The 26125-nt window shown below is 44.5% G+C and overlaps 1 protein-coding gene across 1 annotated transcript in view; it reads left to right on the top strand.

Annotated features, from left to right (window-relative positions):
- The window catches only part of LOC127568015 (ALK tyrosine kinase receptor-like), a 257341-nt gene that overhangs the window by 143917 nt on the left and 87299 nt on the right, over nt 1–26125 (top strand). Inside the window, exon 5 of the mRNA XM_052011262.1 lies at nt 11535–11666. Within this exon, the coding sequence (XP_051867222.1) occupies nt 11535–11666 (132 nt within the window). The remainder of the gene's footprint in view (nt 1–11534; nt 11667–26125) is intronic.

The following is a 26125-nucleotide window of genomic DNA, read 5'->3' as shown; positions in this document are numbered from 1 at the left end:
GCACGTGTGGGACAGGCATTCTGGATGTTGGTTCCTAGTAGACACTAGAGCCGAAGTCAGCGTCATGCCTCCCAACAGCCGCAAGACTCACAACTGCACACCGGGACCCACTGTCAGAGCTGCCAATGGCAGCGCCATTCGGACCTTTGGCACCAGTTTGGTACACCTCCAGTTCGGCACCTGCAACTTTACTTGGAGATTCATCCTGGCTGCTGTCGCGCAACCACTCCTCGGGGCAGACTTCCTTCGCGCCAACAGTCTGCTGGTTGACCTGTGGGGTAAGCGTTTGGTACATGCCAGGACGTTTCAAACATTCTCGTTGGGTGAGGCCAAGCTACCGGCCCCACACCTCGACTCCATCACCACGTCGACCAACGAGTTCGCCAGGGTCCTGGCAGAGTTCCCGTCCGTACTAACACCCCAGTTCTCCACCACCTTGCCCAAGCACAGCGTCCAGCATCACATCTCCACCCAGGGCCCTCCCCTCCACGCCCGTGCCCGGCGGCTACCCCCAGACAAGCTCTGCCTCGCGAAAGAGGAATTCGAAAAAATGGAAGAGCTGGGGATCATCCGCAGGTCGGACAGCCCATGGGCCTCTCCGCTACACATGGTCCCCAAGGCAGCCAGAGGCTGGCGACCTTGTGACGATTACCGACGCCTCAACGACATTACTACCCCGGACCAGTACCCTGTGCTGCACATTCAGGACTTTGCTGCCAACCTGCACGGGTGGTCCATTTTTTCCAAGGTCGACCTTGTCCGCGGGTATCACCAGATCCAGGTGTATCTGGACGACATTCCGAAGACGGCGCTGGTCACACCTTTCGGCCTCTTTGAATTCGTCCGGATGCCCTTTGGTCTCAAGAACGCTGCTCGGTCCTTCTAATGACTCATGGACGCAGTCGGGCGCGACCTTGACTTCGCCTTCATATACCTCGACGACATGTTGATCGCCAGCAACAGCCGCCGGGAACATTTCAAGCACCTCCGCCAACTCTTTTCTCGCCTGAGGGATTTCGGCCTGAATGTCAACCAAGCCAAATGCCAATTCGGGCTGGAGACAATCGATTTCCTGGGCCATTGGATCGACGAACACAGCGCCACGCCCCTGCCTGCAAAGGTTGACGCCATCCGCCATTTCGCCAGACCCACCTCCATCAAGGGCCTGCAGGAATTCCTCAGTATGGTAAACTTTTATCACTGGTTCATACTATCCACAGCCCACATCATGCGCCCGTTGTTTACTCTCCCATGAGGCAGAAGCAAGGACATTGTTTGGTCGGAAGAGGCTCACACCGCGTTCGTTGAAACCAAGCAGGCCTTGGCGGACGCAGTCGTGTTGGTGCATCCTCGCACGGACGTCCCGACTGCCCTCACAGTCAACGCCTCCAGCACAGCGGTCGGAGGCGTTCTAGAACAGCTTATCAAAGGGTGTTGGCAACCGCTGGCATTCTTCAGCAGGCACCTTTGACTACCAGAGCTAAAATATAGCACCTTCGACCGCGAGCTGTTGGCATTGTACCTGGCCATCAGGCACTTCCGATACTTCTTGGAGGGCAGGCCGTTTACAGCTTTCACTGACCACAAGCCGTTGACCTTCGCTTTCAACAAGGTCTCAGATCCCTGGTCAGCACGGCAACAGCAGCACTTGTCATACATCTCAGAGTTCACCACTGACATCCGCCATCTGTCTGGGAAAGAGAACATGGTCGCAGATGCACTGTCACGGCCCACCATCCAAGTTTTGTACCAGGGGGTGGATTTTGGCGCCTTGGTGGAGGCACAGCAAATGGATGTGGAGATGCCCAGCTATCGCACCACAGTCTCGGGCCTGCAACTGCAAGACCTACTGGTAGGCCCTGGAGAGCGCACCCTGCTCTGCGATATCTCCACAGGTAGACCCCGCCCCATCGTCCCAGCTGCCTGGCACCAGTGGGTTTGATGCCATCCACGGCCTTGCACACCCATCCATCCGGACAGTAGTGTCAGACAAGTTCGTCTGGCATGGCCTGTGTAAACAGGTTTCCGAATGGGCCTGGTCCTGCACACACTGCCAGACCTCAAAAGTACAGCAGCACATCAAGGCCCCCCTGCAGGATTTTCAACCTACCCGCCAGAGGTTCAACCATATCCATGTCGACCTGGTCGGCCCCCTCCCAGTCTCCCGAGGAGTGCGGTACCTCCTCACGATTGTCGACCATTTTACCCGCTGACCTGAAGCCATTCCCCTCGTGGACACCTCCACCCAGTCCTGCGCACAGGCCCTTTTGTCAACTTGGGTGGCCCGTTTCGGTGTCCCGGCACATATCACCTCAGACAGGGGAGCTCAATTTACCTCCGCCTGTGGTCTGCCGTCGCCGACTTGTGGGGTTCCCAGATCCACCTCACCACCGCCTATTACCCGCAATTCAATGGGCTGGTGGAGAGGTTCCATCGCCACCTGAAGTTGGCACTCATGGCCCGCCTTAAGGGGCCCAACTGGGTAGACGAACTCCCCTGGGTCCTGCTGGGGATATGCACCACGCCAAAAGAGGACCTGCATGCTTCGTCCGCGGAGATGGTCAACGGAATGCCCTTAGTCGTCCTGGGCGAGTTCCTACCAGCCCCTCGGGAGCCAGAGGAAGAACCTGCCGCGGCGCTCAACCGGCTGCGCGAGCGGCTTGGAAACCTGGCCCCGATTCCCACCTTGCGACACGGACAGGCCCCGACCCGTATGCTGACTTCCCTCAAAGACTGTAAGTTTGTCTTCGTCAGGAGGGGCAGGCACCGATCACCGCTGCAACGGCCGTACGAAGGGCCATTCGGGGTCGTCAGGAACAATGGGTCTACGTTCGTGCTGGACATTGGAGAGCGCGAGGAGGTGTTTACGATTGACCAGCTGATGCCGGCTCATTTAAACTTGGACCAACCCATGGTGGTCCAGTGAGCGTGGCGCAGGGGCAGGCCACCCAAGGCATAGTTTATTTCATTCTGGTTTTTGCGACGGTATTGCCGGTTCTGGGGAGGGTGGGGGTGGGGGTGTTATGTAGCGACTCACCACACCAGCATCGAACTGGCTCCCGACATCGCAAACGTCGTCGGAGGCCCCAATCCAAGATGGCACGGGGCCCTCCTTCTTCCCCATTGTCGGGCTAGGAAAGCCCGCGCGCGGGAAGGTCATGTGACCCACGTATGATGTCAGCACGGGAACTGTAGCGCGGGAAGTTTTGGGATATTAAAGGTGCACCACGCCCCTATCGTTCATTCAACTTCTGATTTCGAACCAGCGACTCTGTGTCTTCATTTTGTAGTGTGTAGCTAGCCGCCACCTTAGAAATATATAAATTATTAAGAGTTATTTGACCCAATGTTCATAATCAAAGTTTATGCTCGGATATAACTAAAATGATGTCGGTGTAATATGCTCCCACTGAAGAATAAAATCAGAAAATGCTGGAAATAGTCAGCAGGCCAAGCCACGACTGTGGGAAGAGAAACAAAGGTAATGTTTCAGGTCAAAGACCCTTCATCAGAACTAGGAAGGGGAAAAAAAAGATGCTTATTAAAGTGTAGGAAAGGTGGGAGAGGCAGGATGTCTTGATAAGGTAATTGGCAGGTCAGGCTGGGCATGTTCTCCATTTCCAAAGGGAAATAAGGCAAAAAAGAGGGAAAAAGCACAAACAATAACGCAGATATAGAACTGAAACAGACAGAGAAATCAAGTTACCCGAAGTTGTAGAATACTTGCTTCCCCTCTGCTCTCACCACCTCTCCTTCAGAATACAACAAGGATAGAGGTCCCCTGGTCCTCATCTTCTAACCCAGAGGTTTTCAACCTGTGGTCCGCGGACCCCTGGGAGTCCACGGCGGGTTGCCAGGGAGTTCGTGAGCAAGCCAAGAAAAGAATGGAAAAGCAACCTGTTACAAAGACGTAGCTCACTTGCTTGCTCCAGTTTTCCACTATTCAGAAAACTGGCCATATCTATTCTATCTGTTATAGGCGACAATCTTAGAGACTTAGACGGCGTTCCCTTCTGGTAAGCTGCCGTCTAATATTCGATTTGTGTAGTCAGAGTAGTCAGTAGTGTTCACTACTCACTACTATTCTGTTGTGCACTATAGTGTTAGCAAGATTGAGTGACGTTGTTGGTGTGCCTTAATAATATTGCTTACTTAGAACCATAGAACCATAGAACCATACAGCACAAAACAGGCCCTTCGGCCCACCATGTTGTGCCGTCCATCAAACCACCCTCACACTACGTAACCCCTTCCTCCCGCATATCCCCCCATCCCACACTCCTCCATATGCCTATCCAACAAGGTCTTGAACCTGTTCAATGTATCTGCCTCCACCACCACCCCAGGCAGTGCATTCCATGCACCAACCACTCTCTGGGTGAAAAACCTCCCCCTGACATCTCCCCTGAACCTCCCACCCATAAACTTAAAGCCATGCCCTCTCGTCTTGAGCATTGGTGCCCTGGGAAGGAGGCGCTGACTGTCTACTCTATCTATTCCTCTCAGTATTTTATATACCTCTATCATGTCTCCTCTCATCCTCCTCCTTTCCAGTGAATAAAGCCCTAGCACCTTAAGCCTCTCCTCATATTCAATACTCTCCAATCCAGGCAGCATCCTGGTAAATCTCCTCTGCACCCTCTCCAACGCCTCCACATCCTTCCTATAATGCGGCGACCAGAACTGAACACAGTACTCTAAGTGTGGCCTAACTAGAGTTTTGTAAAGCTGCATCATCACCTCGCAGCTCTTAAACTCAATCCCGCGATTTATGAAAGCCAACATCCCATTGGCCTTCTTAACTGCTCTTTCCACCTGTGAGGCAACTTTCAATGAACTGTGAATATGAACCCCCAGATCCCTCTGCTCCTCCATACTGCCAAGTACCTTGCCATTTACCTTGTACTCTGCCCTGGAGTTTGTCCTTCCAAAGTGTACCACCTCACACTTCTCCGGATTGAACTCCATCTGCCACTTGTCAGCCCAGCTCTGCATCCTATCAATATCCCTCTGTAAGCTCCGACAGCCCTCCAAACTATCCACAACACCGCCTATCTTAGTGTCGTCTGCAAACTTACTAACCCAGCCCTCCACCCCCTCATCTAAGTCATCTATAAATATCACAAAAAGTAGAGGTCCCAGAACCGATCCCTGCGGGACACCACTAGTCACTGCCTTCCAATCCGAGGGCACTCCTTCCACCACAACCCTCTGCTCTCTACATGCAAGCCAATTCCTAATCCACACAGCCAAGCTTCCTTGGATCCCTTGGCCTCTGACCTTCTGAAGAAGCCTACCATGAGGAACCTTATCAAATGCCTTACTAAAATCCATGTAAACCACATCCACCACACTGCCCTCATCAATCTTCCTGGTCACCTCCTCAAAGAACTCTATCAGGCTTGTGAGGCAAGATCTTCCCTTCACAAAGCCATGCTGGCTGTCCCTAATCAGTCCATGATTCTCAAGGTGTTCATAAATCCTATCCCTTAGAATCATTTCTAACAGCTTACCCACCACAGACGTGAGACTCAGCAGTCTATAATTCCCTGGCCTATCCCTATTACCTTTTTTGAACAAGGGGACAACATTCGCAACCCTCCAATCCTCCGGCACCATCCCCGTGGACAACGAGGACTCAAAGATCCTTACCAGCGGTTCAACAATCTCCTCCCTAGCCTCTTGAAGCAGCCTGGGGAAAATCCCGTCAGGCCCCGGAGATTTATCTGTCTTAATATTATTTAACAACTTAAACACATCCTCTCTCTTGATATCTACAACCTCGAGAACATTACCCCTACCAGCACTCCCGCATCATCAAGACCCCTCTCCCTGGTGAATACCGAAGAGAAGTACTCATTGAGAACTTCTCCCACTTCCGCCGCCTCCAGGCAAATTCTCCCACCTTTGTCCTTAATCGGACCTACCTTTACCCTAGCCATCCTCCTACCCTTCACGTACTTGAAAAAGGCCTTGGGATTTTCCTTAACCCTACTAGCCAAAGTCTTTTCATGTCCCCTTCTAGCTCTCCTCAGCCCTTTCTTAAGTTCCTTCCTTGCTACCCTATATTCCTCACTGGCCCTGTCTGAACCTTGCTGCTTATACCTCACGTATGCTACCTTCTTCTCCCTAACAAGTCGTTCCACCTCTCTCGTCACCCACGATTCCTTCACCCTGCCATTCCTTCTCTGCCTCACACGGGACATATTTATCCCTAACATCCTGCATAAGATCCCTGAACATCGACCACATCTCCATGGTACATTTTCCTTCAAAAAGGACATCCCAATTTACACTCCCAAGTTCTCTCCTTACAGCCTCGTAGTTGGCCCTTCCCCAATTGAAAAACCTCTTGTCCTCTCTGCACCTGTCCCTGTCCATGACAATTTTAAAGGTTATGGAGCAATGGTCACTGTCCCCCAAATACTCACCCACCAATAGATCCTTCACCTGTCCCGGTTCATTTCTTAAAGCTAGATCTAACATGGCATTCCCTCTAGTCGGCCTGTCAACATACTGCGTCAAGAATCCCTCCTGGACAGATTTAACAAATTCCGTCCCATCTAAACCTTTGGCACTAATCAGGTTCCAGTCTATATTTGGGAAGTTGAAGTCTCCCATTATAACAACCCTGTTATTTTTGCTTCTCTCCAAACACTGCCTGCCAATCTGCTCCTCTATATCTCTACTGCTACCGGGGGGCCTATAGAATACTCCTAGTAGAGTAACTGCTCCTTTCTTGTTCCTTAATTCCACCCATATGGACTCTAGAGATGATCCTTCTACAACATCCATCTTTTCCACAGCCATAACAGTGTCCCTGACCAGCATCGCCACCCCTCCTCCTCTTCTCCTCCCTTCCCTATCCCTCTTAAAACACCAAAAACCAGGAATATTCAATATCCACTCCTCTCCTGACGTCAGCCACGTCTCAGTAATAGCCACGATATCATAGTCCCCCATACTTATCCAAGCCCTCAGTTCATCCCCCTTATTCCTGACACCTTGCATTTAAGAAAACACACTTCAGTCCATCTACCTTACTACTTTTATAGCCTGTATTCTGCTTCTCCTTCCCCAAAGTCCCTCTACCTGGTTGACCTAACTTTTCCCCATTCCCTTCTTCCTCTGACCTACTCCTCCGGTTCCCTTCCCCCTCACGAAATAGTTTAAACCCTCCCGAACCACCCTAGCAAATCTCGCCACAAGGATATTGGCCCCCTTCTGGTTTGGGTGTAACCCGTCCTCTCTGTACAGGTCCCACCTTCCCGAGAAGAGATCCCAATGATCCAGAAATCTAAAACCCTCCCTCCTGCACCAGCTTCTCAGCCACACATTTATCTGCCACCTCCTCCTATTCCTACCTTCACTATCACGTGGCACTGGCAGCAATCCCGAGATTGCTACCCTTGAGGTCCTGTTCCTCAATTTTCTGCCTAGCTCCCTGAACTCACTCTTCAGGACCTCATCCCCCTTCCTACCTATGTCATTGGTGCCAATATGGACCACAACTTCTGGCTGCTCTCCCTCCCATTCAAGAATTCTGCAGACCCGATCAGTGACATCCCGGACCCTGGCACCTGGGAGGCAACATACCATCTGGGATTCATGCTCACTGCCACAGAACCTCCTGTCTGTTTCCCTGACTATCGAGTCCCCTATCACTACCGCATGTCTCTTTCCCACCCTTCCCTTCTGAGCAGCAGTACCAGTCCCAGTGCCAGAGACCTGGTAACTGCAGCTAGGCCCCTGCAGGTCATCCCCCTCAACAGCTTCCAAGGCAGAAAACTTGTTACTGAGGGGAACAGCCTCCGGGGTTCTCTGCTCTGTCTGCCTGCCTGACTTCTTCCTCTTCCCTCCCCTGACAGTCACCATTCTATCTGCCTCCTGAACCTCAGATGTACCTACCCTAAAGTGGGTGACTGTCACCTGATGCACCGTCTACATAACTCTCTCCCTCCCTTATGCTGCACAGTGTTTGTAGCTGCGACTCCAGCTCATCAACTCTGAGCCGAAGTTCGTCCAGCCTCAAGCACTTACCATGCATTTACGCCACAGTGACGTCACTGTTAAACGAAAAGTGCACAAGCGTGTAAATTTTAGATTAGTTTTGATAATTTTGTTTATCAGTAATAGTAATTAAACTGTCCAGCGTATATTGCTGAGTATGGAAAAATTTCTGAAGAGAAAAGCTGACCAGAAACCGAAAGATTCTGATGACGAAGGGGATAAGGGTGACCAAAAGAGAAAACAACGCAATTATGATGCAGAATACATTTCATATGGCTTCATCGCAGTGGGGACAAATGCGGACCAACCTCTCTGTGTTGTGTGTTTGCAAACACTGTCCAACGATGCAAATAACCAGCGAAACTGAAGTGCCATTTAACAACAGTGCATCCAGATATTGCCAGTAAGCCGAAGGGATATTTTGAGCGGCAAAAGGAGCTGTACCTCAAGCAGAAAGGCAAAATGACAGCCTGCACCACTGTAAACGAGAAGGCTCTTCACGCATCATATTTAGTAGCATTACGAATAGCACGTTCCAGAAAGCCTCACACAATTGGAGAAGAGCTTATACTGCCTGCAGCAGTAGATATGTGCAAAGTTGTACTGGGAAAAGAATCCAGTCAAAAACTGAAAGCCATTCCACTGTCTGATAACACAGTAAGCAGAAGAATTGGCGATGTGGTGGAAGATATACAGAGCCACTGATAGCACGTCTTCAGCAAGTCAGATTTGCGATTCAGCTCAATGAAAGTACTGATGTTACCAGTGCTGCACAGTTGTTGGTTTATGTTCGATATTGCTAGGAAGGAGAGGCTTTGGAAGACTTTTTGTTTTGCAAGGCGGTCCCAGGGCATACAACAAGTGAAGAACTTTTCTGTGTGCTTGACACTTTCTTTGAACAATCGGCATTGGCGTGGACACAGTGTATTGGAGAATGCATGGATGGTGCTGCCGGAATGACAGGACGGAAGTCGGGTCTAGTCACATGAGTGTAAGAAGTAGTTCCACATGCAGCAGCAACCCACTAAATGATTCACCGTGAGGCTTTGGCTGCAAAGGATATGGGTGAAAATCTTGCGGATGTGTTTTCCACGTGCATTAAAATCATTAACTTTATCAAAGCCAGGCCACTCAATCATCGTTTGTTTGAAAACATATGCCGTGAAATGGAAGCCGAGCATAAGCATTTGTTGCTACATACAGAAGTCAGATGGCTGTCACGAGGCCGCGTTGTGCAGCGTGATTATGAATTGCGAGATGAACTGCTCATTTTCTAAATGAGCATAACGGAACATTGGCACATTTCTTGACAGATGAGACGTGGGTTGCCAGATTAGCTTATCTGGCAGATATTTTCCACATTTTGAACAGCTTAAATCTATCATTGCAAGGACCTGGCTCAAATGTTCTGAAAACGCATGACAAAATCAATGCCTTCCAGAAAAAACTCCGTATCTGGAAGGGAAGATGCGAGCAAGGCGTCTATGATATGTTTCCGTGTGAACGAGACTAAGACAGAGGCCATTGCGAGCACCGTTTTGAACCATATTCAACAGCTGTCACATTATTTCATGAGTATTTCGACGACGATAACACGAGCATGTTTGATTGGATTCGAAATCCGTTTGAATGCATGCTTACTGATTTAACTGGACGTGAACAAGAAGAATAGGCTGAACTGTCATCTGACAGGACTTTGCGCTTGCAGTTCAACCGAATGTCACTGTTGTCGTTCTGGATACCATGTTCCCAGGAGTATCCACTGCTGTCCGGCAAAGCCATCAATGTTCTGTTACCATTTGCAACCACTTACTTGTGCAAAATAGCATTTTCTACAGTCACTGCCATGAAAACCAAATACAGATCAAGACTGAATATTGAGGATGACATACGCACATGTTGTCGCACATACCACCACATCTGGACTAACTCTGCAGTGCAAAACAGGCACAACCTTCACATTGAACTGAACACTGAAAGACACCGCTGGTAATTATCGGTGATTAGGGCCTATGTGAAGTAATTTAAGTGCTGTATGCCTGAATTATCGATTGTTTGATTTTGTGGGCTTTGGGGGTCCGCCATCTAACAAGGACATGTTCTGGGGGGCCGCAGCATGAAAAAGGTTGAAAACCACTGTTCTCAGCCACCAGCCTCTGCATTAAGCAGATCATTCTTTGTAATTTCTGCAATCTTTGAAGAGATTGCACGAACAGATACATCTTCCCTTCTCCTCTCCTTTCAGCATTTTATAAGAGCCATTCCTTTTGTGACTTCCTGGTCCATGCTTCTGTTCCCACCAACCACCCCCACTTCTTACAGCACTTTCCGTTGCAACCACAGGTAATGCAACAGTAATGCAACACTTGTCCTTTCACCTGTTCCTTTCACACCATGCAGGGACCCAAACAGTCTTTCCAGGTGAAGCAGCAATTTGCTTGCACTTGTTCCAATCTAGTGTACTGCATTCAGTGTTCACAACATGGTCTCCTTTACATTGGAGAAACCAAACTTGTATTGGGTGACCACTTTGCAGAGCACCTGTGTTCAATCTGCAGGGGAATCTCTGAGCTTCCAGCTGTCTACCACTTTAATTCTCTAACCCAGTCCCACTCCGATCAATTGGTCCGTGGCCTCCTGTACTGTTATACTGAGGCCCAATGCAAGCTTGACGAACAGCACCTCATCTTCTGTCTAGGTTTATTGGAGCCTTCTGAACTCAATATTAATTCTACAACTTCAGGTAACTTGATTTCTCCGTCTCTGTCTGTCATCTCTCTGACTAAGTTTGTTCCTAATCTGCTGGGCATGTCTTCCTGCTCTGCATTCTGCACTCCTACATTCATTTGTTCAATGTTTTCTCACTCTCTAACTGCTCCCATTCACTCATTGACAGATAATCTTGTTTACAGTTTATCCCTGTGGTCACCCTGATTTTATCCTATCAAAGATATACCACCCTCCACCTCCCCTACAGTTTAACAAATTTCCTTTCTCTCCTTCCCATTTCCAACAAAGGCTCTTCCACCTGAAATATTGACTCTGTTTCTCTTCCCGCAGATGCAACCTGACCTGCTAAGTATTTCCAGCATTTTCTGTTTTTATCTTAGATATCCAACATCCACAGTTCTTTGATTTTCATACACTGCAGAATATTGATGCATATCAAAAGCTAGGATAGTCCCAGAAATTCATTTTTTTAAAAGATGTTAACATAAAAACCAGGGTTTTGGTGTTTGTTGGCGTATTTCTGTTCAATTGCTTTATCAGTTGCACAGTAGCCAACAACACAAATGATCAAAGTGATTGACACTATCAAAGTTGAGTTATTAACTTAATTCCACTCTGTTAAGATAAGATAGGTAAGATAAGATATCTTTATTAGTCACATGTACATTGAAACACACAGTGAAATGCATCTTTTGCCCAGCTCTCTGTCCTTCTGGAAATTTATTTCAATGATGCATATGACCCAGTCGCATTGGTACTTTTAATATTGCATCCTTCAATATTTTGTTTTAAAGGTAAATCCCATCATCCAGAGTGTTTGCTTAGGAGAGAATAATGTGATTGAAGAGGAGATGAAAAGAAATGGCAATGTCACAGAATGGGCTGGAGGTGGAGGAGGAGGTGGAGGAGCCACATTCGTTTTCAAGGTAAGTATAAAAGTTCTGATATATGTTATTCAACCATGTTCTTACCAAGACTCTTTATAAAAGCTTTTTTGTTCACTACAAGGATATTTTTCTTCAAAAATTGTGTCCTCCATATTATCAATAACATTTTATACATAATTGTAAACTATTGAAAATCCAAAGTACTTATCAAAACAGCTTTGGAAGAAATGTTATTTTATTGCAAACTTCTATTTACTGGAGCAATGACACAAATGTTACTGAATTGTGCTGTGCTTTTTGTCCTGGTGGGGGTATTTTTTGACCCAGTGTGTTCATTATTGTGTAATTCCAATCAATGAAATCAGAAACATGAGGGGAGATTTAACAATTGCAAAAATCAATGGTGTAAGAGTGGAGCTGGTGGTAGGGATTTGGAATATCTAGCACAAATCCATGTTGTTAGCTCTGTGGCATTTTACTGCTCATTACAAACTTCAGATCGACACGAGATATTCCTTTGGGCTTCATGTCACTAAACACCCCCATATGTAAATGTTAATTCACCAACACTCCAGAACATTTACTGACCAGTACTGCATGGGGCCAAGGTTGCAGGAAACCAGACATTGTGAATTTTACAGACTTAGAAGTGTATTGCCTGGTCCTCACCTCCCAAGATCAATCAGGTCTGTGGCAATGTGGGTGGGGTGGGTGAGGAGTGCCTTAGATCAAGGATTAATTAGCACTTCTGCCAGTTAGGATAGCAGAGTGAAGGACCCATGGTTGACAAGAGATGTAGAACATCTTGTCAAGAGGAAGAAAGAAGCTTACCTAAGGTTTAGAAAGCAAGGATCAGACAGGACCCTGGAGAATTACAAGGTAGCCAGGAAGGAGCTTAAGAATGGACTTAAGAGAGCTAGAAGGGGGCATGAGAAGGCCTTGGTGAGTAGGATTAAGGAAAACCCCAAGGCGTTCTACGCGTATGTGAAGAATAGGAGGAAAAGCTAGTGTGAGGGTAGGACTGATCAGGGATAAAAGAGGAAACGTGCCTGGAGTTGGAAGAGGTTGGGGAGGTCCTTAATGAATACTTTGCTTCAGTAATCACCAGTGAGAGAGACCATGACATTTGTGAGGATGGCGTACGACAGGCTGATACACTGGGGCATGTCGATGTGAGGAAAGGGGATGGGCTGGAACATTTGAAAAACTTTAGGATAGATAAGTCACCGGGGCCGACGGGATATATCCAAGGTTATTATGGGAGGTGAGGGAAAAGATTGCTGCGCCTATGGCGATGATCTTTGTGTCACAGGAGTAGTGCCAGATGATTGGAGGGTGGCAAAAGTTGTTCCTTTGTTCAAGAATGGGAGTTGGGGCAACCCTGGGAATTACAGACCAGTGAGCCTTACTTCAGTGGTGGGCAAATTACTGGAGAAGATTCTTAGAGACAGGACTTATGTGCATTTGGAGAAACACAGGCTGATTAGGGACAGTCCAGCATGGCTTTGTGAGGGGCAGGTCATGCCTCATGAGCTGACTGAATTCTTTGAGGTTGTGACAAAGCACATTGATGAAGGTCGAGCAGTGGATGTGGTGTACATGGATTTCAGTAAGGCTTTTGATAAGTTTCCTCATAGGAAGGCTCATTCAGAAAGTCAGGAGGCATGGGATCCAGAGAAACTTGGCTGTGTGGATTCAGAAATTGGCTCACCACAGAAGACAGAGAATGGTAGAGATGGAGCATATTCGGGACTGGAAGTCGGTAACCAGAGGTGTTCCGCAGTGATCTGTTCTGGGAACCCCTGCTCTTTGTGATTTTTATAAATGACTTGGATGAGGATGTGGAAGGGTGGGTTAGTAAGTTTGCAGATGACACAAAGGTTGTTGGTTGTTGTGGATAGTATAGAAGGTTGCTGTAGGTTACAACATGACATTGATAGGATGCAGGGCTGGGCTGAGGAAGTGGCAGATAGAGTTCAACCCAGAAAAATGTGAAGTGATACACTTTGGAAGATTGAATTTAAAGGCAAAATACAAGGTTAATGGCAGGACTCTTAACAGTGTAGAGGAACAGAGGGATCTTGGGGTCCACGTCCATAGTTCCCTCAAGGTTTGCTGCACAGGTTGATAGGGTTGTTGAGAAGGCGTATGGTGTGTGGGCATTCATTAGTCGGGGATTGAGTTCAAGAGCTGCCAGGTAATGTTGCTGCTCTATAAAACTCTGGGTAGACCACACTTGGAGTATCGTGTTCAGTTCTGGTCACCTCATTATAGGAAGGATGTGGAAAATTTAGAGAGGGTGCAGAGGAGATTTACCAGGATGCTGCTGGATTGGAGAGCATGTCTTATGAGGATAGGTTGAGTGAACTAGGGCTTTTCTCTTTGGAGCGAAGGAGGATGAGAGGTGACGACAGAGGTGTACAAGATGATAAGAGGCATAGAACGAGTGGACAGTCAGTGACTTTTTCTCAGGGTGAAAATGACTTACACAAGGGGGCATAATTTTACGGTGATTGGAGGAAGGTATGGGGGGGATGTAAGAGGCAAGATTTTTTACACAGAGAGTGGTGGGTGCATGGAATGCACTGCCGGCAGAAGTGGTGGAGGCAGATACATTAGGGACACTTAAAAGACTCTTAGATAGGCACATGAATGACAGAGAAATGGAGGGCTATGTGGGAGGGAAAGGTTAGATAGATCTTAGAGCAGGATAAAATGTTAGCACAACATTATGGGCCAAAGGGCCTATCCTGTGCTGTAATGTTATATGCTCTGTGTTCTATGTTCTTCACTCTTGAATGTGGTATGTGCGTGGGGAGAGAGGGTGCCCTAGAGAGGGGATGCAGTTCTCCAGTACAATTTACTGTACAGACGTGGGTGGGAAAGAGTTGTGGGGAGGGATTAAGACTTCTTTAGTACAGTGTTGGTCATTGGGGTAGGGGAATGGGCCATGGGAAAAGGTTGGGACTTCCCTGATGCTATTATTAGGGGAGGAGGAAGGGAATAGATCAAGACCTTTCTGGTTTTGGTATGGGGATAGGAGTGAGGAAGGGATTGAGACTTATCTATTACTTTTTTTGGCACAGTTTGTGGTTAGAATCTGGAATGCACAGCTTGCAGATGTAGTGGAGATAACTTTAATTGTGGCATTGAAGAGGAAATTGGATAAATATATGGTGAAGGAAAATTTGGACTACAAGAAGTGGTCTAGTGAGTAGAACTAGTGAGTTGTGCTGCTAGAGAGCTGGAGTGGACATAATGGGCCTTAATGTTCTTCAAGAGATCCAACACCTCCTCCTCCTTGGTATCAACGTGCCCTAGAATATCAGTATGCTCCTCCCTGATCTCACTATCCTCCAAGTCCTTCTCCTTGGTGAATACTGATGTGAAGTACTCATTTAGTACATCACCCACTTCCTCTGGCTGTAAGCATAAATTCCCTCCTTTGTCCCTGAGTGGTCCTATTCTCTTGTTTTAATGTATGTATAAGGTGCCTTGGCATTTTCCATAATCCTACTCACCAAAAATATTACATGGCACCTTTTAGCCCTCTTGAATACCTGTTTAAGTTCTTTCCTACTTCCTTTACATGCTTCAAGAGCCCTGTCTGATTTCGGCTTCCTAAAACTTACATATGCCTCCTTTTCCTTTTTGACTGAATTTAAAATGTCTCTCGTCATCCAAGATTCCCAGACCTTGCCATCCTTGTCTTTCTTCCTCACAGGAACGTGTTAATCCTGAATTCTGACCAGCTTGCCTTTAAATAACTCCCATACGTCAGATGTGGACTTACCCAACAACAGCCGCTTCCAGTTTACTCTCTCCAGCTCCTGCCTAATACTGTTGTAATTAGCCTAATTTAGCACTTACCCCTGAGGTCCAGTCTTATCCTTATCCATAACTATCTTAAGACTTAAGGAGTTATTCCAAAATACTCTCCCACTGAAACACTCATCACTTGGCCAGGTTCAATTCCTAATACAAGGTCTAGAAATGGGCCCTTCCCTGGTTGGACTATCAACATACTTTTTCAAGAAACCCTTCTGGATGCTCAAATTCTGCTCCATCTAAGCCTCTGGCACAAAGGAAATCCCAGTCAATATTAGGGAAATTAACGCCACCCACTTCAACAACCCTGTTGTTTTTATATCTTTCCATAATCTGCCTGCATACCTGTTCCTCTATCTTCCAATGGCTGTTGGGAGGCCTCTAATATAATCCCATCAGAGTGATTGTACTTTTCTTATTTGTGAGCTCTACCCATATTGTCTCAGTGGATAAGCCCTCCAGCATGTCCTCTCTGAATCCAGCTGTGACATTCTCCCTCATCAGAAATGCAGCTCCCCTCCTCTATCACATCCGTCCCTATCACGTCTGAAGCATCTAAACCCCAAGGTGAATTTTCCCAGTGACACAAAATAATAAAGCAATGGTCATTATTATGTATCACTCATGGAAATTCAGTTTTGACTTGCATAACTGTTTTAATAAAAAAGCATTTTGCAATTGAAGTTCTCAATAATATTGTTTAAACTGGATCCTGTGATCATGCACGTCGCAAGCAAAATTAAAACCCATGGGGTCAAAGAGACAATAACAACATAGAATCAAATTTTCTGAGCGCAATGAAGTATACAGTGGGTTCCTCATGATTCAGTGACATTACCACTGCTGCTTTTGATATATACTAATTATTTGAACCTGGATACAGAGACGCTAAATTTCAATGTTTGCAGATAACCTAGAACTTGGAAATGTACTAAGCATTGAGGAGAATGGTAACTTATTATGATAGTTGATTCGGGACTACTATCCTGAAGTCTGGAGCATTGATCGAGAGATAAGAATTCAAATCCCACCATGGCCTTTGGGGAATTTATATTCAAGTAATTAAATGAATCTGGAATTCAAAAGAAAAGCTATTAACCAGAAAAAGCCATCAACTGTGAAGGTCTAAACTAACATAATTTTGACGAAGTTAACAAGGAGCGACAGTTTTCAGTTGCCACAGAATGAGATGATTGGTAAAAAAAAACAGATAACATGAAGGAAAGTTGCAGATTATCATAAAAATCCATCTTGTTCCCTAACATCCTTCAAGGTAGGAAATCTGTTATCCTTTTCAGGTCTGGCCTATATCTGGATGCAATAATAAATTGAATTTATTTGCTGGCCTTAACATTGATATCCACATCCCAAGAGAAAGTAAATTTAAAACTAAAATCAGGAGAATGTAAATATACCAATAAAAATGAAAGACTTGTGGCAGATTCAGCTCAAAGGAGAAATGCAAAATAAATAATTTTTGGATCAGGAGACCTGGGGGTAAACAAACCTTGAAAGTGGCAGGATAATTTGCAAAAAAGGCCTATGAGTCCTCAGCTTTATTAGTGAAAACAATAAAGTTGTGCTAAGCCTTTATCAAATAGCCTCAACTGAAGCACCAATGCACCACAGTTTGAGTATATCAAATTCAATGCAAAAACATGCCCTCTAGGCACCAGGATTGTGGGACTTAAGTAAATAATTAGTATTATTTATTTAAAGGGACTCGAGAAACTGGGGTAATTGTTGTTAGAGCAAAGGAACTAAGAAAAGGTTTGAAAGGGATGTTCAACATCACAAATGTTCTTTATGAAGTAAATGAGGAGAAACAGTTTTCGTGGACAGAAGGATTCGTGGCAGTAGGGTAAGGTAATAGCAAAAAGAACTGAGGTGACATGAGGAAATATTTTTATGACAAGGGAGTGGGATTACTTGAATAGTTTGCTGAAATTTCCAGCACAAGGACAATGTGCCAAACAACCTTTTTCCATGTTCTTTTCTGAGATTCTATATTCTCAGTGCTAGTAAGTAAACTGTTAAGCACTACAATAAAACAAAGTTAGCTGTAAACTATTCAACTGGACTATCTTAGATGAAATAAAAAGTTAAGCAGAATATTCTTTATGTGATGAGGTTTACCCAACTCCTATTGCCCTTTATCAAAGATAAAGGATAACATAAACACTTTATATCTCAGTACTGCTGCACAATTTAGCTTATTTTGGCAATAAGTGACTCCCTCAGACTCAAAAGATGCAATGCATTGACTTTCATTCAGCCTGAGAAATGACAGGCAAAACCTTTGACCTCTTTCACTTCCTCAGCCCTTTAGTGGAACTGATGTGCTGATCAAAAGTGCCATTTTTCTTCCATTTTGTATTGTATGAACACAAAAACAACCCATTGCTCATTTAACTAGGTCTGAAGTACTAAGTGAATGAATAAATTCCATTATAGGTCTGGACTAGGTTGTCACCCACAACTTTCCCACCCCATCACATCTCTTTTGGCCAAATTAGCATGGTACAGTGCAAATTTGTATTTTTGTTATGCATTTGTCTAGATAATAAACCTAATTCACATCATTAATAACTTGAATGTTGCTAGAAGTTAACCCTGTGGGATTAATTTAACATCAAAGCTACATCATCATATAACAATGCAAAAATTATTCTTAACTAAAATACTAAGCGGCAGCTTATTTTGTGTCTGATTAGGGTAGGCTGGGTCCATCAATTTCTTTTCCCTTCCGATGACCTTGCTTAATGGAATTCTTAAGCCGATATAACCTTTATAAATTTGATTTTTCTAGTTTCAGAATATTGCATTCAATCACTAATTTTTATTGACATTTCTAGAGCACCTTTCCATCTTAGTTATTTGAGGAGATTTCATTTTGTCTTTACCCATCAGATTATATGTATGGAAACATTAATGTAATATCCAGTATTTCATTGGAATCCCCAATGTAAGTGAAAGAATTTTAAAGATCTCATACAGAACAAAAGAGAAAAGGAGAGTAAGGAGAATGAAAAGGAGCACTTACAATACAAGCGATGACTGAGGCCCAGAAAGTGTGAAGACACCTAAAGGAGGTGGCCCATAGTGGCTAGCAAATTAAATAAAAATGAATAATGGAGATTGTTTTGTGACACCACGATTATAGAATTTCATGGTAAAAGCAAAATGCATAACTTAAAAGACTGATGGATACAAATTCATCAATAAATTTCAAAATTTGGATTATTACTTGACAAAATAAAAAATAACTCAGATTTTCTATTGGTAATCAAACTGAAGCTGCCAGTATTAGTTGTTATTACTCCGTGCAACTGACTTCAATCTCTAGATTTCCATATATTTTCTCAATAAATGCAGAAATCGTGGAAGTTGCTACAAGTGATACAGTGGATCTTCAGTGGTGGCCCTGTCTACAATTATCTCCACTGCAACCAAGGGAAATCACTGAATCAATTACATTTAACCTATTAATACATTGGTAATTTTGCACTTAGTTACATGAAGTGAAAACAATCAAAGAAGTTTATTTATAATTTTCAGCTTCTACTCTAATCACATTTGATATTCCAGTCTTTATTTAATTCCCTATCCAATGTTTAAAAGATTATTTAAAATTGATACCTTGTTTCCTGGTTTGCTGCCTGCAAGAATTCTTCAATGTGATTGGCCAATCATTTAGAGTCTTAGAGTCATAGCATAGAAACAGGCCCTTTGGCTCAGCTCCTCCATATTGATATAGGTGCCTTCCCGAGCTAGTCTCATTTGCCTGTGTTTGGCCCATATCCCTCTGCACCTTTCCTATCCATGAATCTGTCTGCATGTCTTTTAAACATTATGATTGTACCCCCTCTACCACTTTCTCTGGCAACTCATTGCATATACCCACAAACCACTGTGTGAAAAACTTACCCCTCAGGTCCCCTTTAAATCTTGCCCCTCTCACCTTAAACCTATGCCATCTAGTTTTAGAATCCACTACCCTGGGAAAAAGTCTGTGACCATCTATCTTATCTATGCCCTTCATGATTTTATAAACATCTGTAAGGTCACCCCTCAGCCTCCTTCGCTCCATGGGAAAAAGCTCTAGCCTATCCAGCCTCTCCTCATAACTAAAACCCTCCAGTCCCAGCAACATCTTTGTGAATCTTTTCTGCATTCTTTCCAGCTTAGTGACATCCTTCCTATAGCTAGGTAACCAGAACTGCACACAATAGTCCAAGTATGGTCTCACCAAAGTCTCTTACCGTTATAACGTGATGTCCCAACTCTTATACTCAATGCCCCATCTGATGAAGGCAGACGTGCCATCTGCCTTTTTCACCACCTTGTCTATCTGCATCAACACTTTTGAGCAACTATGTACTTGTACCCTAGGTCTCTCTTCTCTACAATACCCTCTAGGGCCCTGTCATTCACTACGTATATCCTGTTCCGTTCAACTTCCCAAAATGCATCACTTCACACTTGTCTGATTTGAATTTTATCTGCCTTTCCTTTGCCCATTTTCCCAGTTGATCTAGATTCTATTGTAACCTTAGACAACCTTCTTCGCTGTCCACCATACCACCAATTTTGTTGTCAGCTGCAAACTTACTAATCATGCCCCCTATATTCTCATTAAGTCGTTAATGTATATGGCAAACAACAGGGGATCCAACACTGATCCCTGAAGCACAACTCGGGTCACAAGCCTCCAATATGTAAAATAACCTTCCACTACCATATTCTGACACCTACCACCAAGCCAATTTTGTATGCTATTGGCTAGCTCACTCTGGACCCTATGTGGTCTAACCTTCCAAAGCAGCCTACCATCCGGGACCTTATCAAAAGCCTTGCTAAAATCCACCTAGACAATGTCTAGTGCCCTACCCTTGTCAATCCTCTTGGTCACCTCTTCAAAAAAAAATCTCATTCAATTCGTGAGACATCATTTTCCATGCACAAAGCCATGCTGACTGTCTCTAATTAGTCCTTGCCTTTCCAAATTCAAACAGATCCTGTCTCTCAGAATTCCCTCCAGTAACTTTCCCACCAATGTTAGGCTGACCAGCCTGTAGTTCCCTGGCATGTCCTTGCAGCCCTTCTCAAATAAAGGCACAACATTAGCTATCCTCCAGTTTTCTAGTACCTCACCCATGGTTAAGGAAGGTACAAAAATCTCTGCCATGGCCACAGCAATTTCTTTCCTAGCTTCCCACAATGCCCAAGGATACACTTGGTCAGGCCCTGGGATTTATCCACCTTTATGTGCCTCAAGACTTCCAATACCCCCTCTTTCTACCTACATCATTAGTACCAATGTGTACTATGATCTCTGGCTGTTTTCCCTCCTATTCAGAATGTTCTGTACCTGGTTTAAGACATACTGACCCTGGCGCCAGGATGGTAACAAGCCATTCTGGATTCTCACTCTCAGACAAAGAAACATCTGTCTGTTTCCTTCACTGAGGAATATCCCAACATTACCACTTGCCTAGACTTTTTCCTCCCCTCCCAGAGATCCAACCATGATACCATAAACTTGACTGCTGCTGCTGTTTTCCTCTGAGAAGCCATCCTCCCCAACTCAATCCACAACAGTATACCTGTTTGAGAGGGGAATGACCGCAGGGAACTCTTGCTCAACCTGTCTGCTCTCATTGCCCTTCCTAGTCATTGTCCCATCTCCTTTCTCTCTAAACCTGCAGCGTGAATATTTCGCTGAATGTTCTGGATGTCCAGGGAGTTCAGCATTGTTGAGATCAGCAGGTGTTCCTATTCTGAATTCTATTATGTTTTACCAAATACATAAATTCATACAGTGTACAGAAAAGAACATCTAAAAGCTTGATCAGCAGAAGTCAAGGCCATGAAGGGAGAACAAAGAGCAGAGAGTTGCCTAGAAACCCATGCTGTATGGCAATTCAGTGCACTTTACACAGATTCCATTGATTTGAAACTCTACTTTGGACAAAGAATGAGCAATAGCTGTAATAGAGCAGGTTGAGTGCTACCATCCTTGGATAAATTTCAAGGCTAAATTTCTTACAAGCAAGGAATAATGTAACAAGAGGGAGAGGTAGGTTCCTGACTCTCAATTGAACAATGAAAAGCCAGAATGAAGGAAGGCCACACAGTCACAAAGAATGAGTAATGACAAAAAAGGTCACACAAAGTCTTCAACGGTTTCAATGTCATGGGCAATCATGAAGTTGGCTATGGTGATAGGAAGGTAAAGCAAGAGCTGGAGGGGGCAGTCCTGAGACAGATAAGTGGCAGTAATTCTGTTTTGCCAAACAAATTTATTACATAATAAAAATAAGTATAGTAGTAAAGCAGCAACTATTTGTATTCTGCAATGCCCACAAAATGCTGGAGGAACTCAATAGGTCAGGCAGCAGCTGTGGAGGGAAATGAGCAGTTGATGTTTGGGCTGAGACCCTTCATCAGGACTGGAAAGGGAGAGAATAGTGACTACTTAATGTCATTAGCTCCTTGAGTAATAGAAAATAATAAATAATTTAATATAGTTTGTGTTCTTCACCATTTCTCTCCGTTTAAAGAATTTATCTGGTCTTACCATACCTCTGAAAAATAATTTCCAACAAGTGACAGAGGGGCAGTAATTATAAATAAGAGCTGTTGAAATAAAAAAAATTGCCAGTCAGAAATGTACTTCAATGAATCAGCTAAGATGTTTGTATTTGAACTGAATGGTTTGTTTATTATTTTGGGCACCTGCCCAATAAGCATTGATTCACTAACAAATTGTGCTGAGATAAGTGAGGAAATTTTTCTGTAATTGAAATTGATGTTTTAACCTCTGGGAGAAAAAAATGACAGAAACTGTTGCAAAATGGGCAGAGTGATCAGAAAGCATGGCCCATTTGATTATGAGGCAGTGGTGCTCATTTTTCTTGGCAGCTTGCCGATTGGGAAACATAGGTCATATAAATGCTGCTTATGGGCACCTTACCTGCTTCAACAGGGCCAACTCTAACAGGAAGTGCTCTTTGGCCGTTGCCATCATTCCTAGTTTCAGCAATCAAAATGGTAGCTAGTGCGAGGGTTTGGATTGTATCACATCTTCATGCTATGTTTGCTATCTGCCTATTCTAAAGCATGTCACCAAAGGATGTCACTTGTGCCCATGCAGCTAGTCATACAGTCAATGGTCTGGTGGGAAGAGAGATTAAGGATGTAATCACTGCATGTTCAGAGAATGAACCTCCTGAGAAATGTTCTGGAGTTTTTATATGGTGTAAGGCATTATCCAAGAAATATCCATGGGAAATTTTAGAATCTGATCAATTCCAGAGCCCTTTCTTCTTTGAGAAAGTTATTAACCTGCATGTAAAAAAGATGCAATTGGAAACTTAATTACATTAAAGCATGAATGATGCAAAGACATAGCAATGCAAGGCTACAACACAGGTAGTGAGTGATGTCCATGCAGTCATGCACCGGTTTACCAGCCCTGGTGAAGGAGTTACTGGACACATAGTTCCTCATTTGATTTGAGGGGCAACATTCTATTGTGGAAGACATGCGTTATGTTAGACTTCCTGCAACTCCCCCCATGCTCCACTACTCACCACGCCCACCCTACAATATCTGTATGTCCCATCATACTTCCTTGCACCTCTTCTTCCTCCTTATGTTCCAGTCCCAATAGTAGAAGAGGCAACATTCCTAGTTTTTACCCTGAGTCCCAGCCAGGTTAAGCTGCTAAAAGACAATGTCCACAAGTTTTCAAGACAACTTTATCAGCAATGAAAACCAATAAAATAGCTGCACCCAATATCAGCCTATTGGTGGCCAGGAAGACTAAGTAAAGACCTGAATCCAGCTTATGATCTCCTTAACTATTGCAATCAAAACCCACAACAGTTATTTAGTAGCATTAGGAATCTATGACTCTAGTGCTCCAACAAGAAAACCCTTTGATGATTAAAGGAATAATATTTTAATGAGGTCCACATACCTCACCAACAGCTGGCAGTTGGTCAAAAACTCAACCACGCTAATAGCAGACAATGCACTCCATGGGCAATAATAGGCTGAACATCCTCACCCAAGCCTAATGCTATTGTTGGGACTGACCCCATTTTAAGGCAGAGGTCCGGTGCTGGTGTAGGGGCTAAACTGGTGGTGACATGTTCCACCCAACTGTCAACCAACCGTCCCTCTGCTGCATAGGGCACTCTTCATGGATTGCAACCGGGCACTATAAACTTCCACAATTTCCCAGCCCTCAGAGTGGGAAATCTGCCTGCTGAACTTGTGCAAGGTTGAACAGAACACATGTATAGGACTCCATTCAAAGAAATGGGAGAAATCAGCTCCCAGATGAAAGATAACTGGAGCACATTATTAATTTAATTAAGTCAGTTTTGAAGTTTTTTAGTTTTTAGTTGTGTGTGTTTTACTGTTCTTTAAAAAAAGGATTATAATTTTTTTGGAATGTTTCAAATGGCTTTGAATGCAATAGTTTCGACAACTGGTGAGCTCAGGGACTGTTCCATGGCACTTGTTCCGAGAAAAGCCCCAAACTATGTTGGTAGCTGTCTCTTGCTATTCTCTGAATTCAGCCTGAACTCATTCTAGTGGGTTAAAACTAATCAAGACTCAGACAGTAGCACAACATAAGAACATAAGAAATAGGAGCAGGAGGAGGCCGTCTGGCCCGTCGAGCCTGCTCCGCCATTCAATACGATCATGGCTGATCTGGCTATGGACTCAGATCCACCTTCCTGCCTTTTCCCATAACCCTTAATTCCCCTACTATGCAAAAATCTATCTAACTGTGTCTTTTTATATTTAATGAGGTAGCCTCCACTGCTTCCCTGGCCAGAGAATTCCACAGATTCACTACTCTCTGGGAAAAGCAGTTTCTCCTCATCTCCATCCGAAATCTATTCCCCCAAATCTTGAGGCTATGTCCCCTAGTTCTAGTCTCACCTACCAGTGGAAACAACCTTCCTGCCTCTATCTTATCTATCCCTTTCATAATTTTATCTTTCTATAAGATCCCCTCTCATTCTTCTGAATTCCAGTGAGTATAGTCCCAGGCGACTCAATCTCTCCTCATAGGCTAAACCCCTCATCTCCGGAATCAACCTGGTGAACCTCCTGTGCACCGCCTCCAAAGCCAGTATATCTTTCCTCAAGTAAGGAGATCAGAACTGCACGTAGTACTGTTGCACCTGCAAACCAACCTTTTGTGATTCATGCACAAGCACTCCCAAGTCTCCTGCACAACAGCATGCTGCAATCTTTCACTATTTAAATAATAATCTGATCTTCTATTTTTCTTTCCAAAGTGGATGACCTCACATTTACCAACATTGTACTCCATCTGCCAGACCCTTGCCCATTCACTTAACCTATCTATATCTCTCTGCAGATTCTCTGCATCCTCTGCACAATTTGTTTTTCCACTTAATTTAGTGTCAGTAAACTTACAAATGCTACACTCGGACCCGTCTTCCAAATCGTTAATGTATATCGTGAACAGTTGTGGGCCCAGCACCGACCCCTGCAGCACCCCACTCACCACTGATTGCCAACCAGAGAAACACCCATTTATCCCAACTCTCTGCCTTCTATTGGTTAACCAATCCTCTATCCATGCTAATACATTACCCCCAACTCCATGCATCCTTATCTTATGGATAAGTTTTTTTATGCGGCACCTTATCGAACGCCTTCTGGAAATCCAAGTATTCAACATCCACCTGTTCCCCCTCTATCTACTGCACTCAATATATCCTCAAAGAACTCCAATAAGTTTGTCAAACAGGATCTGCCTTCCTGAATCCGTGCTGCATTTGCCTGATGGAACCATTTCTATCCAGATGTCTCACTATTTCTTCCTTAATGATAGTTTCAAGTATTTTCCCGGCTGCAGATGTTAAACTAACTGGCCTATAGTTACCCGCCTTTTGCCTACATCCTTTTTTAAACAGTGGTGTGACATTCGCTGTCTTCCAATCTGCCGGGACCTGCCCAGAGTCCAGAGAATTCCGGTAAATTATCTCAAGTACGTCTACTATGACCTCTGCCAAATCTTTCAATGCCTTCAACTCACTGTGTTTCGCTTTGACTCTGAACACAACTCACTCTATGATTACTTAAATGAACCTTTCTCAATAGTGGTGATCCTTGTGGTGGTTCCCAGTAACTTGAAATATCATTCACTCTTTAGTCCTAGATGATTTTGAACATCTGATGATCTCTCCAGAGGAATGTGATTCCAAGTACGCATGCAGGATTCCTGCAAGTTATAAAGTTTGCCTTGATCCTTCCTTATTTTATTATACAAAATCACATCCATGACAACTTGCTTGTTCCATCCTTCCCTCTGTTTGCTTGTTGTAAGTCCACGAAACTTATCGATATAGAAATATAATTTATTCAATAACCATTAGCAAAGTGAAACTGTTTCAATGGGGAAAAGTCTGAGTTCATCAGCATTTTGAAAAGTTTGTCATGGGTTTTATTCTAGTGATGATTCTGATTTTTACCACTTTCATTTGGGGATAAACCACACTTTCTGGAACCATGTTTGTTAGTTATGTATTGACTTGTAAATCTTGTTGACAGTCACACCACAGGGATTCACAAAAGAACACAGGAAGTCAAAATCCAATTGCATCCTGTTGTTTATT

Source organism: Pristis pectinata, chromosome 3, assembly GCF_009764475.1.
Source record: "Pristis pectinata isolate sPriPec2 chromosome 3, sPriPec2.1.pri, whole genome shotgun sequence".
Lineage (NCBI taxonomy): Eukaryota > Metazoa > Chordata > Chondrichthyes > Rhinopristiformes > Pristidae > Pristis > Pristis pectinata.
This window is presented reverse-complemented; position numbering and strand designations above follow the sequence as displayed.